This window comes from Anarrhichthys ocellatus, unplaced genomic scaffold (genome assembly GCF_004355925.1).
Source record: "Anarrhichthys ocellatus isolate YVR2014 unplaced genomic scaffold, GSC_Weel_1.0 scaffold18, whole genome shotgun sequence".
Taxonomy (NCBI): Eukaryota; Metazoa; Chordata; class Actinopteri; order Perciformes; family Anarhichadidae; genus Anarrhichthys; species Anarrhichthys ocellatus.
In genome coordinates, this window is record NW_022280048.1 from 3,785,239 (window position 1) to 3,799,421 (window position 14,183).

The 14,183-nt window shown below is 41.2% G+C and overlaps 1 protein-coding gene across 2 annotated transcripts in view; it reads right to left on the reverse strand.

The window, feature by feature from the left end:
- The window catches only part of LOC116388753 (seizure protein 6 homolog), an 84,415-nt gene that overhangs the window by 10,832 nt on the left and 59,400 nt on the right, over nt 1-14,183 (reverse strand). For both annotated transcript variants that reach the window (XM_031856903.1, XM_031856902.1), the window contains exons 5-9: nt 7,600-7,785; nt 6,633-6,801; nt 5,934-6,100; nt 5,645-5,839; nt 4,679-4,817 (exon numbers count right to left, since the gene is read on the reverse strand). In XM_031856903.1, coding sequence (XP_031712763.1) covers nt 4,679-4,817; nt 5,645-5,839; nt 5,934-6,100; nt 6,633-6,801; nt 7,600-7,785 — 856 coding nt within the window. The remainder of the gene's footprint in view (nt 1-4,678; nt 4,818-5,644; nt 5,840-5,933; nt 6,101-6,632; nt 6,802-7,599; nt 7,786-14,183) is intronic.

Genomic DNA, 14,183 nt, shown 5'->3' on the forward strand with positions numbered 1-14,183 from the left:
ACCTCCATGTTCTCCAACAATCAGCGGCTGTGGTGAAAGTGACAGGAATGACAATGCCAGTGTCCATTTCCAAACCGCCATCAGCACAATTTGTGTATTTGGAAATGTGCATTTAGAAATGACATACATGTGCAAAAATGCTGTTTTCACACTCTTACATTCTTTGTTATATATTTGTAACATCTTTTTTTGAGGCATACTCTATGGATGAGACGCAGCCTGCATGCACTTAATGACTGCATGGAATTATCAGGAGTAGTGGTGCCACGATGAAAAAAACCATGGGTGTAGTCCACAGAGCAACACCACCGCCAAATTGTTTGCATCTTTTTCGACCTCCACATCTCACACTTCACTTCTATTCATGCTCTATCGTCCACCTGCTGCTCATGTTAACAAGGCTCTCCTCCTTATCATTACACTGTATTTCACCGTATCTCCCAAAAGGTGTCCCTGCATTTACACTACCCTAGAAGGAGGGATGTGGAACTGTCGGTTGGCAATCTCAAACCGTGCGATAACGTCCAGTCTGCATTTCATCCAACTCAACACACACTTGCAGCCCCCGCTGCTCCATTTTGCAATAAATACATGTACATGTTTAGTCATTTACAGAGTTTTCACATGGATCTATTTGTACTGTAATGCACTCTACCTTCCCTCATAAAGGTGTATATTATCAACACCACAACCCGTATTCTGTTGCTAGTTTCTATAATCTTGTATGGTGGTAGAGCAGAATAGCGTTGCTGCTGATATTCCTCCTTTCCTTACAACTGTGTACCACAAACATGTTTTTGCATTTGATGAAATCTGATTACAAGACAGATCTCCTTAGGCAAACGTACATCTGCAGAAGTTATTTCAACATACAAAACCCAGTCGCTCTAACTCGAATACAATGCTGATGTCAACCTTGGTTTTGAATTTTCCCACTGTCTGCTTGAGTTGCTTTTCGAAATGCTGGCGACAACACAAAAGAGTGCCGAAATCCCTTCAGTCCAGACTTAAACAGCACTCTGTGGTGAGTCACGACAAGCTCTTTCAGCTGCCTTCTCTGTAGCAACCTGGCAATCACTCCACCCAAATGTCATCCCACCTGGCTCCTCTAAAGGTTTTCCCTACAGACAGGGAAGTAGTCATGCCCTGTGCTGTGTTGCAAACTGATAACTAATCTTCTAAAGAAAAAGTTTTACTCCTTCTTATATTTTCCTTAGTTCATATTTGCCTTCCATTTTAAAGTAACTGCACTTTTTACTTTTTTGTATGCTTTGTTGTTTATAAGAGCAGAAAATAGGCAACCAGTCAGGCGAGTACAATACATATGGGCACAACTCATCAATAAACTTTAATTTGAAAAAATAAATCACTCGCCCAACTGCTTGAGTCTTGTCCTAGTCTGTGATTGGACAGATCCTAAATGACAAATGCTAATGTAAGCCTGGAACTACTATTAGTCAAAATGATGTGTGAGAGTGTAAGACTGGCTTTTAACACGGTCAGTGCTCACAGGAAAGGATGCACAAAGCTTATTTCAAACCGATGTAATGGCAATAATTTAGAGTTGCCCTAACCGATTTAAATGTCTCCTTCATCGACGTGACTTAGGTGTTTACAAAGTTCCAATGGTCTATTTTGAAAAAATTACTTTTTCTTTAGAGAATTTCTGAAAACTCGTCTGCATGCCAATGTGTCCAGCTCAATTCTGCAGATGAGGGGATGACAGCTGCGTTTTGTACAAGCCTCCAGGCATTCTGTCACCTTCCCTGACCTGTCGAGTCTGAAGAACCCGACAAATATCCAGTAACTCTAACAGACTGGAAATTGCTTTCTACTTCTATTCCTACACGTATTTGACATTTGATTTGTTCTGCTCAGCATAAAAAAAGGTTATGGTATAAAATAAAAAATTACCATTAACATCCCGGGCACCTACCCAGACACAAGTTTACTTGCAATTGGCATGTAATGCTTAGAATCTCCACAAGAGGACTCTATAAACCCAGTATGTCCCATTTAAAAATGGCTCTGATCCTGCTCAGTAAACTGACAAAAACATTACCGCTGTAAAACAGACGTTACTCACTGTGTTGAAACACAGTTCTAGAAACAATGTCCTCTGAATTCTAAAATCCACATGTGAATCATTTTTACCTTGTTGAGTTCCACAGGTGGGGATATCAGCTGTAACCTCTTGTCTCCGGCTCTTGCTCGAGCCATGCTCCATGGCAATTAGCAAAGAGCCAGCCCTCCTGTTTGGCCTAAATTAATTAATCAGTCCTCATTATGCACACTGCTCCGCTGTAATTGCCAGCACAGGCACAGCGATGAATGATAATACAGAAAACACAGAAAACATTCTCATTAAGGTGTGTGCCCACCCTTATAATGAGACAGCTCTCATCCACAAGAGCCTTTTGTCACTTACACACACGCACAAAAACGCACGTAGTTGAACTAGCCTTTGAGAATGCAATTCTCAAGATGAGCGGATCAGACATGAGGGTAATGGGAGGGTCTGCGAGGATCAGACAGCTGTGGGTTCCTACTGCCATGAAGGCCACGCATGACCAACCTTGAGATAAACTAAAGCTGGCCACAGCACCATTCATTTCCAGCGAGCGGCCTCGTGTGGCTCGGATTAAAACAAATATTGGACTGGTGCAATCCAAGAAGAGATCTCTCTCAATGAAAATCAGTTTACCTCAAATCAAACTGGTTTACTTTTGCGTGGAGGGGAGAGAATCCCCTCTGATCTTTTATTTTAACCCTTGGTGCACTGGTTGACTTTCAGACATTAATCATGAGTGTTAATCTCCAACTAAAGAACAGGTAGGCAAGCAGAGTCGCATACACTTCCTGTGTGGTATTTCGACATTGTGTATTATTGGTATCCTCTAATGCTATTATTCCCTGTTTGATCTGTGGATCATATTTGCCTGATGGCTCATATCTCTGTTCCTGAAAGCCGAGAGATAATGTTTGAGGCTTTATGTGGATTGTAACCATGCAGCAGCCTACCACCTGAGCCTTTACAAAATCCATCCACACTTCCTCTGCTGACTCTGACTGAATGTTGGCATGCAAAACAAAATTATGATCTGTTGTCAATGTGATGCATTTAATGTTATCCCTATGTCTATTTGTTGAAATGATCAGATGAGCATGATCCCTAATGTTTTCAGTGAAAGACATTTTATCACTGGTACATCCAGGCTGATACTTGCATGAGTCAAGAAAGCAACATTTAAGTGCAATAATAATAACCGCTTCATTTGATCACTGGGGGAAGGGCAGTTTCTCGATTTTGACGTGAACAGGAAATACTTGCTCTTTTCCAGTGTCTTAACAATTCATCAATGGTTTGTAGAATTCTTCAAAAGAAAAGTCCACTGCCCCCAAAAAACACTTTCTCCACCACACAGTGTCTGTCTGAAGCAGGTCTGCAATATGATTGCACGTGACTTTTCCATATATGCCCATTAGCTTATTTTTATGTATTAATCTTTTTTTTAAATAAAAAAAACGCACATTGCTCTTGTCCACAAACACGATATGTGTAGTAAACATATAGCTTGTTTTTTTTTACTGCCCAAAGTAATTAGGAAATACAAAAAACAAAATATCATTTTTATTTTCACTATTCAATTTAGTTTTTCTAGGTGGTCTACCACTGTGGTGGATTGCTTGCACAGCATGCATACCCCATATCTGGATTAAATAATTTAAATAATTCATTCATTCATTATTAATTACACCTTGCAATTTCATCAGCTGTTCAGAAAATACTAAGAATGAATGGTGCATATGGAAAGCCTAAAAAATTGAAGGCTGCAAATGCTTGCATGCATTGATACCACAATGACCAAAAAGCTAACTATTGCCTTAGATGGCAGTATTCCTGCTGGTTTCATTTTAACCTCTCTGCGCCCTATAGTCTGCAAGTGCTTCAGGAAAAACGCACATTGCTCTTACGTTGTAGTTTTTGTGCTTCCTACAGGATCCATGCTCGTGGAAATATTGTTGGGATCACAACGAAGGCAAACGGATAAATGCATATTAGATGAGACAAAAATGCAGATTCTCATGCTCACACTTGGATAGTTTTTTAAAGAAACATTTAGAGTAAGATGAAGAAAAGAAAGGAATGTGATAATTGAACAGCAATAACTTGTATTAGGTGTGTTTTGACGGGGCACGCATGTCCCCTCAGAGTGATGTGAAGCAGAAACGAGTGTGCCTGTGTCTATTTTAACGCCTGTGTGCATGCGTTGAATTGCAGTTAGGAAGGCTGTACTGTATAAGTGGCTCAGAGTAGTTCACTGCCAGAGCATATTCATTTCAAAGCCAGCTCTGAGACACACACCAGGGAAGTGGGAGCAGGGAGGCTTACTGGCTAATCTGGTCAGAGAGCGAGCTGGAAGCAACACAGAATTCTTAATGTAGCGGATGAAGAAAAAAAAAAAGAATCTAATTGGTGACTGCAACCACAGAAACACTTTCCACATGTGCATGTCGTAGTGTGTCTGTCTGAGTGAGATCATAGAGGAGAATGAAGCTTTGAGTGCATGCGTTTATGTCCCTGAGATGGAGTGTTTGACATCTCGCGGGCAATCTGACCTCCTCCTCTGACCTCCCTGTGTGATTTCTAGTCTTACACCTGAGTGCAGTCTCTTACACTTGGATGTCAAGCATGATCCTCTTGTCCTCTTCCACATGGATACCCCAGATGCAGTCCTGCCCCTTGTCGTAGGCCTCAGGCCAATTAGGAGACAGCACCACACCGGCAGAGTCGGTGATCTCCCCGCTGCACACAGCTGCAATGCACAAACACCTCAGGTTGACACTGAGAAACAAATGTTTGCATTGTAACAGATTTCTAGACACAGAAAATGTTGATTGCAATCAAATGAACAATAACAAACTAAATATATAATCACGCAATTTGTCGTGTGCAAGTAACACGGTGACGAAAAACTACAAGTTGATACATAAACTGCTGTGTGAAAGAATGGAAACATGGTCTTAATGCTGAATAAAGCGCATCTGAAATGGAGTGTACAGCCTCCTTGACGTGAACCTTGTGAAACCGCATACTACCACTGAAGTGCTTGACGACCATGACCCACAGGAGCAGAAATTAAATTTCCTCATATCTAGCTTTACAGGAGAGCTTTTTCAATTTCCCTGTGTGACAGAAGGACCATGCAGGCAACAAAGAGCGAGAGTAAGGTCAGCGTGTGAGAGAGAGAGAGATGGGAAGGGCTCAGGGGTAGCTATTATGGTGCAGTGTGGTAGTGTTCATCTTAGGCCAACTATTGTATGCCTTTTTAATCTTAAGCACAAAGTCTGCCCTGCAAGCACACATATCAAAATAAATCAATGTTATAATTTTAAGAGGAAATGTATCATGGATCAGAGGAAAGCAGCTTAGGAAGATACGATTAACTGCCAGGGGTCTTTTAATATTTGGATAAAAAGACTTCACTAACTCCCGCAATGATCAAGCAGACAAGGAAAGCCTTGGGTCCTCAGGTCAGTCACATCTATCTGCCTCTTAAATTCTGCTGCAGTGGAATCACATTATTTTTGAATAGATTTCACATCGCGCAATTACTCCAGCGGATGAGGTTTGTTGACTCACCCCTGCAAGCCGGCTCGGTCTCATTCCACTGTGGGTTTTGTGCGTCCACGCACTCAATCACTACGGAGCCTTGCTCCAGCGTGTAGCCAGGGTCACAGGAGAACTCAACCACTGCACCCACGCTGTAGGTGGAGTCGCCGCCGCTGAAGTTGCCGTTCTTGACAAAGGGCTCATAGCACATGCCTTTGGCAAAAGCTGCGGACACAAAAAAAGCACACGGTATTTGACACAAGTGACGAGGTGCCGATTTTCTATTAGGAAGCTCTGCAAGCTGCATGATCAAACCTGCCTTCGTATCTGATTGCTGCACCGGTGGAGGTCATTGTCCCATCTGTGGTGAACTCTATAAACAGGTAACGTCCAGTACTGAGCACACCCTCATTGGGCAAATACTCAACCTCATAGGAGTCGTACACAGGGGGAGAGTCTATGTTGTTGCCATTCTTAATCAGCAGCCTACAAGAAAACACACACACACACACACATACAGGAGGAAGAGAGTTTAAAATAGACGTAAGTGAGCCTTGAAAGGTAAGAGAAGCATTAAAAACGAAGTTCCAAGCTATCCGGGAGCTGCTCGCTGTTCCAGTTGTGGCTGTAATAACTTTGTGATAACATTCTCCACCACTCGGTAATGAGGTGAATGGCCATGTGTGACGATAGCCATGTGGATCAGTAGTCGCTGGAGAAAAATGTAATGCAATTGCTGTTTCCTACCAGTCACTACCCTCTGCAGTCCCTCCAATTCCTTCGCTTGATGGAACACTGTTAAAGGATTATAATGATAAAAGGTCCCTTCAAATTCATCTGTCACTCCCTAAAGATTTTGGCTATTTATAGCCTCTATCCACAGGCATACTGTTATTCAGAAAATTAGTTTGAAGCTCGGTGCCATTACCTGAAGACATACACAACATTCGCTTTGTACACAATCTCTCAAAGGTGCTATTGATTTATTTTTTTATTTTTTGCAGTGTGCATACACCACCTGTCATCATCCTCTGCCAGAGCCACCTTCTCAAAGTGAATGTGGAGCTGGTGGCCTTCAGGGGCCTCCAGGACCCAGTGGCACGTCAAATTGTTGCTGTAGTTGCCAGGGAAACCAGGAGAGACGATACGACCATAGGTGGCATTTTTTATCATTCCCCCACAGGATGCTGCATGAGAAGACCGTGAGAGAAAAGAGGAAGGAGACAAAGAGTTGGAGTGTTGGACAATATGAGAAAGGTAATGACACCAACCATGGTAGGAGGGGGTTTGCAGTAAAGTCCCTGTCTGAGCGTAGATTGCGTCAAAGTCCAGTGGATTGTGGCCGGACTACACTAGGGGGCTCACCTGGGTCTAAGAGTGTGTGATGGACATATGGATGTAAAGAAAGGCGAAAAACCGCAGCAGTAACACTATCGGTCCAGAGCAGCTGCAGGCAGGCACAGAGAAAGGTTGGAACTGGCAGATGAGCCTCTACCAGCAGGAGAAGGACAGTCATGCAGCGCAGATCTAATTAAGGCAGCCGGGTCCAATGGCCTTGTTTTTGCCCCGTCTCCAAAGAATAGCTCCCCGCGCTGCTAATCACATGCAAACACACTCATTTGGTCTCGGAGTGCAACTAACTGACTCGATGGGAGACAACCTGGTGAAAGCTCCCGTTAATCAAAATCACCTGAGAGGAAAGCTAAGGAGAGGAATGCTCACAATATATCTCACAAGTTTAAGTTTAATTGTATTTGCATATTTTAAATGTAGAGATTGCTTCTGTTGGATTCTGAAAAATTTTGATTTATCTTAGAAGACATTTGGATAAATGCATTTAATGAAAGTTATTATTTTTGCCTAATTACATTGTGGACTTGTTTTTTTTGTTGCAGTTTAGTGAGGGGCTACCTCGATGCCCTGAACTGCTTCTAGTGTTAATGACCTACTTCTTGTCTGGCAAAAAAAAAACCTGTTTCTCTTACCCACACATCGGGGCTCCTTTCCACTCCAGTAAGGCGTAGTTGCATTGCGACAGGCGAGCATTTTGGGGCCTTGCAGCTTGTAGCCAGTGAAACAGCGAAAGTCGGCTTCTCCGCCGGGGTGGAGGTGTGTCACGGAAACTTCTCCACCAGCAGGCTCTTTGGGGAATGCACAGCTCAGCACAAAGGCTGGAGAGGAAAGAAAGTCCAACATGAAAAAAGTGCAAAGGACACAGTTTAATAATAAATGCAGTGAGTAAATGTTTTCATGTTATTTTTGGCATCGCTGTGGCCTGTAACGGGCCTTAACATCCTCGAAACGGAAATGCATTATGAGCACTATTTGAATGAATATTCAGTGACTTACTATGGAGGAGGATAGATATGCTAATTTGGTTGTGCCAGTGTTGTGGTTTGTCCGATGTGTAACTAGTTATGCACAAGACCTCACAGAGAAAGGAGTCCACAAACTAGTTTCTTAAAATGTCCAAGCTCTGGAAGTGGAAATAACTCCATGTATGATCTGATGATGAAACACTTCATCCAGAGACCTGCTTGGTCTGACTTTTCTCCCAAATTTTAAATATTCTACCAGCGTCCCCGAGGCCTGAGGGAGATTTTCAATGTAAAAAATGACAGTGTTTCATTCTGCACAAAACTCCAATTCTGGCCAAAACAAACTGCCAACAATGTTAACTGGCTCCACAACATAATCCTCTGTGTCCTGCATTGTGTACTGTATAACCCCTGCTGTTGTGTTGCATTGTTGACCACGTTGTCTTCCCTCCAAAACACCACTGAGCACCCATACGCATTTAGATATAAATGGGGAAAAAGACAAATAGTTTTTCCATTCTAATAAGCATTCCCGTGTCTCTCTCTCACTCGCTCCCTCACACTCTCACACACACACACACCAACCATCAACTTTGTCTATAAACACCCCCAGCTCTAAATGAATTGCAGTTTACCAGTTCATGCGGTATGCAAATGTGCAGAGACATGTTTGCAGCACTACAGTAATTAACATCACTGTGTGGCGCGGTGTAGGGCCACTGCAAATACTTTGACAAATGGAAATGTTCCTCATCAGTTGAACATCATAGGGCTGTAATGTGATCGCTGGAGGAGGAATTGCCTCCGCGGTGATTGTCAAAGAGTCGTGATTCCAGCGGGGTAAGATCAATGTTCCTGGTCTTGCTTTGCATTGTTGTCCTGTCCTTGTTTTTGAATAAATGGTGTAGGATGGGATGGAGTTCGCATGGATAATGGAGTGAGCTAACCAAGTCTGTAATGGAAGCTATTAAACAGCCTTCTCTTCCTGTCTAACGGCAGCACTGTTCTACCTCATTAGTGTAGGTACTTTAATGACCAGACTAAAACTTTTAAACTTCTGCCGATGTGTGAATAACAAAACAAGCAAACTAATTGGACCCATTTTGGCTTGTGCTACAATCGCAATGTGATTGTGCACCGTCAAAATTACAGAAAGCTTTTAAAAGCCGCAACTTTACTCAAACTTTGCAAGATGCAATGTCGTGTTGCAGCTTAATGGAGTGTATGCAAAGCATTTAATAGGAGCTAATACTAGAAGGAGAAAACAATAAGCAAAAGGGCATTGCGAAAGACCCGTCTGCGCTGAAAATGTACTTGCAGTCTTAAAAGCAATTATGATTATAATCGGGCAAGGGCTATGCAGTGTAAACACCTTAATCTACTTATGTTAATATGATTAATGTTGTTTACAGAATGAAGACATGGACTACAGCAATTTACAGCTTAATAGTTGAAGGGTTGTTTGGGGTAAGCCCGTCTATAGAAATTTAGTTTAGGTGTTACCTGTTTCTGTTTACATCCAGCTATTGTTTTACTTGATTGAACATCACAGAACTATATCACTGCAATAGACAGTGGCATGAATCAAAGAAGTAGAAATGGCAACATCCTATTACCGTTATGTTTACTAAGGAAATCAAAAGTGAATGTGAAGGGCTTTTCATTCATTGTCATTCAAAGATGTCCAAAAAACAACTCTTTAGCGATGTTGCTAGCGTTACCTTGATGCTCGACTGGGTATTCAATCATGTTATTCTATCAACCTTTGAACTTCAACTCAAGGGAAAACTGCCCTAAATGCATAATGGCCATAAAGGCTTGCAAAGCTGCCCCCCCATCTACTGTGTTTTTAATCTACCGACTACCGCTTATTCTTTCACACAAGCCACTGCTTACCACCATAATGAAACAGGCCTTTCTTTTGCACTGAATCAGTGAGCCACAGGGACGAGGTACTCTGCCCTTGGGTCATCCATTCAATTCATAGTTTATCACTAGCTCCAATGAACCTAGTTATTGCCATTATCATAGCAGCATTTACATCCCTATTGAGCATGCAGCGGGAGAGCCGGAGGCAAAAAAAAATGTGGAGCCAATTCCTGAAGTATTAAAATTCGTGCAGCCCCCATTCCAGGATATGTGGTGCTGGGCCATAAAGTCTGATTGTTTTGCCATTACAAATAATAGATCCACGGCGCAGACAGCCAGGTAGATTAGCTGATGGTACTGTAGGACCACGGGAAACAGATGCGTCTTTAGTTATTGTTTCCTTGTCGAGGGGAGGAAATGGTCAAAATGGTGATATGCATGTAAACCTTTCAGTTTCACTGTGTGGACTAGCAATTCTGATCAAATTTCAGCAAAGAGAGTATGTTTTCTGAATCACGAGAACTGTTTTAAAAGCCAGTATTTGCGATTGAAAAATGATACAATGCTGGTGGAAAAACTTTGTGGTGGAAACAATCCATCACCCCACTGCGTTCCCATGTTTCTCTCAAAATTACACGGTTTTAGATGAAGGAAGGCATCACAGGTAAAAAATAAGGAGACATTACTGACAAACGCCGTCTGACAAACATCTTTTATAAGTACTTGCCACAACAGCAAAGCTGGTATTGTTTTCCCCAGTGTGTGTGTGTGTGTGTGTGTGTGTCATCATGGTAAAAATGTGGTCCTGGAGACACCTACTGTAGCTTCACGGGTGTGTAGTTGAGATTAAAATGAAATGTCAAGTTCGAAGATGGGTGTGGTCAGAGCAAGGGCGCCGGAAGTAGTGGGGAGGAGGCCATTGGCCCCCTCACTTTATTCCGCTGTCTTATGTGTCGTCGAAGCTGGTTTGATCCCATCGCTGGATGGTCTCTACTTTAATATTGTTTTAAAGTAGTGTCTATGAAAGAAAAAGAACCAGGAAAAAACTGTCTTAAAGCCTCTGGGATTTAAATGGCACAGTTTGGAGTTAGGAAGTAGTTTTTTATGTGTAGCTTGTCGTAACCAATACATAATCATCAGGCATCTGAACATGAGTTAAATGTTTTTTGTGGTTTTTTTTCCCTTTTATTTTTTTGTCATTTCTCAGTGCTTATTCACAAGAGTTCAAGAGGAACACATCCTGTCGTGGTCTCTTTCTTTCTCCCCCTCTTATCTGTGCATGAGCGATGGATTTGTCCTGGCTTCTTTGAATATAAAGTATTTCTGTCGAGATTGCTTCCTGCCCTTTCTCACCTTTCTGCAATTCAAGTATTTTTTTTGTCAACAAATATGGAACCCTGAATCTGTACTTAAGATTCAATAATTGGTTACGGTTTCTTCAGCCCTCAGTCGAACGTTGCACAGGAAATCATTTAAAGGAAGTAAACAATTGGTGCGACTCCTGCATTCACTCACACACTCCTCCCATTAATGAGCCTTATTCTGCTGCATGAACAATTTTCATTTGCCAATCGGGAATGCTACTCCTCAACCAATAATGGACAAATATGGTTGACTAGGGCACAATGGATGAGGTGAGGAAGCCAGTGAAACTCAGTTATCCACCGCATTTAGGCAGACAAATAAAATGCTTTTCAATTTCGGCCTAATAATGTTATATTTCACGTGTCCCCTGAATCCCCTAAGGTAGAGAGCTGGAATGACATAAAACTTGGCAAGGTGAGGCCAGGAGATAATGAAACAGGGTGACAGAAAACCAAACACAAACAATGAATGCAGTGTCGATTGTTATATTTAATGACAGTGTATTTGGAGAATATTATCCTCAATGTATTACATGAACATTTCGAGAGTAAAACGTTTCCGAGGAGAAAAAATCCTGTGCTGACGAGTAGTCATCTCTAGTCAGTACTTGTTGTTGTTTTTATGTCGCAGTCCTGCAATTAGCAGGTGACTTGTGGGAGAGTGTGACTCACTGTATCTAAGCCTCATGTCCTGGCTGTGCCCCAAAGCATTACCTTTTACAGAAAGATCGATAGTGTTGTCTCTGGGAAAGTGATTCAGTTGTAGAAAGCCAGACGGCATAGTTCTGCCGTGATATGGTCTATTGGTATTTATATGGTTGGGTTAAAAACTCGATTTTAATGGTCATTTACTCAATAAAGGCTTTTAAAGAGATATAACTTTGGACCAGAGGCATCTCATCAATGCTACTGAGAAGTTGTGGCAAATTGGTGCATCACTGCCAGTGGTAGAAGTCCTCTGGCCGATAATTCCTGTAAAGCATTGGCAATGCCATCGATTATTATTATCTATATACTAAAATCCTGAATTGACAATTCAAGCTCCCCTGTAGATGTCCGGAGGTCAAATATGATGGCAATCATTTCAAAAACTAAAAAACAAAGAGGTTGTGGTGAATGAATTAAATTTGCATATGCAGAGTTACATGTAATAGTATCCACAATGCTCATGCATATAAAAACAAACCTTTTTTAAATAAATGACTGGATTACTTGAACCCTTTTGTGTCAAAAATTCAAAATATAGCATTTACTGGTAGAATTCTTCTTGTTGCCAAAGAATACTTTTGCATGCCAGCACTCTAATTAACCCATCGTTATGCTTTCGCAAGAATGGCAGTGATTTATTTTCCATGTTCTGAATTTATTTAGTGTGCTCATTCGGGTGCTAACACTTTAGGAAGAAGTATCGTGTATGTAAAATTTTTAAATTGCAATTAATTCTTACTACAAATGTAGTAAGAATGTAATTTGTCTAATGCAGTGCAAGAATATCATTTCCTGCAAAATAAAACGGAATGTGTTCCATGTATAGGAGGACACATGTATATGCGTGTGTATTAAGGGAAAAGATAAAGATGAAGATGTTCTCCTCATGTCCCACACCCCTACGTCTCACTCTATACATCTAAATGGTAAAACACGCCTATAATCATGTTCCAAGTGTCGGGCTCACTGCTGATGTTATAGAAGCATCCATCAGTCTGTCATCGCAGGCAAAGCCAGCGCTGTAGCAGATATTAATTACCCTGAGCCGAGATCCATCTCTCCACAGTTCTGTCTCCTTCTTCACGCTTGTCCAATCACATTTCTCAAAGCCCATTATAAAAGGACAAGGTGAAACTCTGCTAATCAAGGAGAGGAACACAAATTGAAATATCTTTTTCCCCTCCAATATGTCTCCTCTTCTTCTAGAAATCGGATCACGGCATTTTTTCTCATCAGAGTAACTAAATTTGTCCCATCGAAATTCCAAAGCAGAGGGGTTTATTGGAGGAAGACTACCGCCACACATCTGAGTGCAGGGTTTTTATATGCCACTATTGCAACAATTACAATACAGAAATATGTCTGTGAGAAAGTGTTATAAACGGTTTTATAGGGTCATAAGAATTGATATCATTAAGTGGTGAGGAATACAGTAGCACCAGACACAACAGGATCTATCTGAAATTATTTAGAGGTGCTGTGTTAAGTTGACTTCATGCGTCCTTAGGGACTAGTGAACCTCTTTCTATTAATTGATTAATTTACTTATTTATTTATTTTTCTCTCTCCTTCTCTTCCTTGACATACCTGCATAGTATACACTTAAAATACTCGCACAAACAAAAACTACTATAAATCTGTACCATATTCTGTTTAACGCGTCGTATGATATGCTTGTATATTTCCTGTTGCACTTTTGTCTAAATAATATGTCACCTGTTGTCACCCTGACAAAATATAACAATTAAAAGGTTTATGTTAAGATGAAGCTCTCTTTGTATCAAAGTTAAGTTATTTTGAAATAAAATATTGAGAGGAGTATGTTGGTGCCCTAAGCCAGACATCCCCTGAGAGAATTGATCCTTTCAAAGTCCAATCATTTAATGAAACGCAAGCTTCATTTCTTGATATGGTCAACTGTCAATTGGTGTCGGTTTGCATGCACATGATTGTCCATGTACGAGTCTTATCCTAGTTGAAATCACAGAGGGGTTATGATATAGAACACAAAGAACCTGGACAACAAATGACTCCCTGGCCTTTCTGTATCAAGGTGCAGGTATTACCATTTTCTGGCTTTTACTTATGGATGTCCTGACCACTTTTTATCATCCAAGATTTATTTAAATTACAAGAAAATAGAACAGCAAATTAGTTGCATGCAATACATTTAGTACAGCAATTTAGACATGTTTGACATGTGCATCTTCTAATTCGTTTTGTAACTCTGCGTTTCACCCGCTGTGTTTTTAATGGAGTGTGTTTTTGAGGGCTGGCATTCCAGGGGCAAACATTTGAAATCATATGCAA